The sequence below is a fragment of the Verticillium dahliae genome, genomic scaffold (genome assembly GCF_000150675.1).
Source record: "Verticillium dahliae VdLs.17 supercont1.1 genomic scaffold, whole genome shotgun sequence".
NCBI classification, from domain to species: Eukaryota; Fungi; Ascomycota; class Sordariomycetes; order Glomerellales; family Plectosphaerellaceae; genus Verticillium; species Verticillium dahliae.
Genome location: NW_009276921.1, coordinates 699694 through 703350, shown reverse-complemented (window position 1 = coordinate 703350; position 3657 = coordinate 699694). Strand labels below are relative to the sequence as shown.

The 3657-nt window shown below is 55.5% G+C and overlaps 2 protein-coding genes across 2 annotated transcripts; one reads left to right on the top strand and one right to left on the bottom strand.

The window, feature by feature from the left end:
- Positions 1–150: 150 nt before the first annotated feature.
- Positions 151–1484, bottom strand: VDAG_00194 (CMR1 protein; the record flags this gene model as incomplete). The annotated part of the gene is made up of 2 exons (XM_009651571.1): positions 151–265; positions 304–1484. The coding sequence occupies 2 exons, from the start codon at positions 1482–1484 to the stop codon at positions 151–153; spliced, it is 1296 nt and encodes a 431-aa protein (XP_009649866.1).
- Positions 1485–2582: 1098 nt separating this feature from the next.
- VDAG_00193 (uncharacterized protein) lies at positions 2583–3248 on the top strand (the record flags this gene model as incomplete). Its single annotated transcript, XM_009651570.1, has 2 exons — positions 2583–2649; positions 2878–3248. The coding sequence occupies 2 exons, from the start codon at positions 2583–2585 to the stop codon at positions 3246–3248; spliced, it is 438 nt and encodes a 145-aa protein (XP_009649865.1).
- Positions 3249–3657: the final 409 nt, after the last annotated feature.

Below are 3657 nucleotides of genomic sequence, written 5' to 3'. Positions count from 1 at the left end.
AGTATGCTCACAGAAAGATACATGCCCCTCTGACCCATGGCAATGTCCATCAGCCACTTGTCGCCGCTCCATGCGCCAAGGGTTGTGAAAAGTAGTGCGCACCGCAAGGCCACTGGGTCCGCCGACAGCTCGACGTCCTTCTCGATCATGTCAAACAGGGATATGCGGCATGTCTCGATAAGACCTGCGGAAAGATATCTGGCCTCGGCCATCGGGACAGCAGAGGCGCCCTGTGCAATCATGAGAAGCACGAGAAGCGTTGAAGCTTGATTGTTGATGAGCATTTCGTTAGGGTCAACGCACCCGGCGACCACAAGGGGGTAATAGTAAGACAGGCTGCGGACGTAGCTGCGGAGGAAATATTCCAATATCTTGGGAGGCGGAAGGACGATGAAGCTGAAATCGCTGGGGCTCGAGTAGCCCGGGTTTTGCTTGCTGATGCCGCCGCGATGGACGTCAAGTGCCTTGTGGAGGAAGGACTGGGTGATGGCCAGCATCCTGTCGCGTGTGCGCGAGGTCATTGGAATGACGGTAGCCAAGTCGGAAGAATCCCAGTCTACCGTATCGATGTACTTCTCGAGTGGACTCCATGTGCCTTCTTCCTTGCACTTCCTCTCGAGGCACTCGAGGTGAACAATGGCTGTTCGAGGGCATGTGCTAGAGTAGATAGGCGGATTACAACGGGCCAGCGGCCAAGAATTCTCGGCAGCAACGACGACCTCAAACTCGGCAATGCTGGCTTCGCCGCTTATAGACTCCACAACTGGTTCCACGGTGGTCCTGAAAGAAGCTTCAAAATCGGCGGCCGAAATGATACTGGTACTTCGAGTGTGTGTCGAGCCCCGCGATGACGCGGTCGTCATAGGATCCGACGTTGAAGCAATGTCACTAAAGTCTGCAAAGGTGGGCATTGACAAGTCTTGAGGAAGAGAACCCATCGCATTGCCGTACATGTCGAAATCCAATGAGTAGTCGGGCCAGGTCATCATGTCATGGTAGTTGGGGTTCGGGTTCATAAAGTCAGTATTGTCAATACCGTCAAGCTGCATGAACTCCTCAAGGGCTTCGGCATGTGCTGACGGTGATGGGAAGTCGACGGAGCCACGATGAGAATGTGAAGGTGAGGATTTCTGGCTTGTCATGATCTGATCCGTTTGCGGTACAGCGGATGTCAGGGGCTGTGGCGGCGATGCTTGTTTACTCAACGTCGGCGTGATGTCCATGAAGGTTATGGGATGGACAGGCTGGGGCCCTTGGACCCCAGGAGGCATGAGCTGCTGCTGAAAGGTGGCGCTGGCTTGGGCAGCCCTAACAGCTGCCTTGGACGATCTTCGCGCGAATCTGGCTGCGCACGGCAAGTTCTTCTCGGCGCACCGCGAGCAAGGCACTCTCTTGTCACAACCAGTCTTCGCATTGGCACAGTTTTGACAGGCGATAGGGGTACGGCCGGCTACCGTGGGAACACCTCCTGGCAAGGGCTCCATTGGATCTCTCGCTTCGTGATAAGTAGAATGGTGTCTCTGGAGAAGATCCCTGCGTGCGAAGGATAGTTGACAGGCACTGCATCGATGGGGCTTAACGTTGGTATCTAGGAGTCTGTGAGTCAGGATTTCGAGCGGATGAGTGTTCTAAGCAGAGGAGACGTACGACTTGGTATATGCCTTTCCAGATGTTCTTTTCTGGTAAAGCTCTTACCACAGTAGGCACAGAAGACCATGGTGATTGTATGTTCCGAGATGCAATGGAGTACGTGCAGCTTTGACGGCTCGACGACCTAGTAGTTGGTAAGGGGGAGGTGTTCAGGTCTTTTCAAAAGTAATGATGACGGACCATTAAAGTGTCTCGAGCGTCGAGCTGGGAGAACGTGAAGAGAGGTTGGGCAAGAAGGCTCTTGGAGCAGAGCCGAATATTTCCAGCACAATTTCTGCCGTCTGCCTGGGTCGAAGGAACCAAGAGGAACCCAGAGGTACGTCGCCTATGTAAGATTTGCCGAGCAATGTTGAACAAAAGGACAAGGTTGCATGGAGCTGAGTTCGTTCAACTGTTCCGTGGGCAAGAGAGGGAGCTAAGGAGCGGGGGATCATGTTTTCATAACCAAGGAGGGCTTGGATGACATCCCGCTGTGTCAGGACACACAGCTGGCCTGAGCTTGGGATCGCCTGTTCCCGCCCGACTGGGGACCGTATACCTAGGGCGCGTGGTGTGGGAGACGGAGGCAGGGTGCTATGAGTTATTGGATGGCCGTGAGCGCACCCGCTTTAGGAAGAAAGCCCAAGAACACGGCTACCAGGTACGGAAAATGTTCGCACGCGGTTGACCAAAAAGGATGCGCACCAGCCATTCCAACTAGGCGCAATGTTGATGCGCGATGTGATTCGAGTCCAGTCCTCGCAAGGTGCTCTTTAAGGACGGGGCATCCCTGGCCGGCTGCTCATTTGCCGCGCAGCAAGGCCTAGGCTGCGCTTCGTGATAGGGTTGGCGAGGACCTACTCCAGATAGACGCACCAAGATAGGCATGAGAAACGGACCAGCTGGCCCAAGGCTGGCTCAAGGCTGTGCATGGGTCTTGTGATAAAGCAAGCATGTTCTGCCAGACCGGGGAATGGATCAGACACAAGGATGCGGGTGGTCGTGTTTCAGGGGGGCCGGGTAAGCCAGGTTAATTCGGTGGGCCAGGTCGACCAGGAGCGACGTTAGGGACAGTAGATAACCGAGGGCCCTGTGACTGTGTGGCACGGTGGTTTCCTAAATTGGCATCTGCCAGCATCCAACAAAGATGTCTGACATCAGACAGTGATGCTGTTCGGCACGAGAAGACGTAGATGCCCGTTTCCCATAGTTCAGACGGCGAAAAACGACCACAGAGGCCCTGTCCAGCCAAGTCCTGCATTGTGAGCCCCAAGAGGTTGGAGCGTCTCCTTGAGGTCGCCAGCTTCGGCTTCATGCATTGCTTTACTCGGATTCTCAGGCGACGGGACAGCTGGGCCAGGGGCCAAGAGCCAAAGGCCAAGGGCCAGGGGGGCAGCCGCAGAAGTCTGCCAAAAGCTCAAGGTCTCGAGGTAGCCAACGAGGATGGTTTCGGGACGCACCAGAGGAACTTGATACCCAAGCCCAGGTCCAGGTCAGGTCCGAGACCAGCAACACGAGCTGAGCATGCAAGTCTCGGTGCAAGATCCAACGGTTGCTTGTCTAGGGCGTGCGGGCCAAGCATGCTTCGGGGCGCTGAGGATCGACATCGCGGGATCTGATGCGTGGTCTACCGGTACCTAGGTAGGTAGGTAAGGTAGTGGATGCCGTTGTGTGGGGGATCAAAGGCAGCGTGGTGCATCTACCATTCATTGCCTTGTTACCTCGGTGTGCGTGGGAGACGGGGTTGAGGTCGGCGGGCGCCTTTGCTGTCTGTGGTGACAGACATCACGTGACCACCATCCCTCCCCTCCCTCACCAGCCAGCTTTAGTCATCTTGCGCCCATGCAACACGACGCCATGCACCTCCTTCCGCACCAACCTCTGCCGTGTCATCCACCCACACAGATATCGCCCAGACGGACAGTTTCAATACGACGGATGGTAGGGCGCACCAACAGTCTTTCGATCAGTGCCCATACATCATCTCATACTCAGATGTTATCATTTCTAGTCGTCAACAGCCCGGGC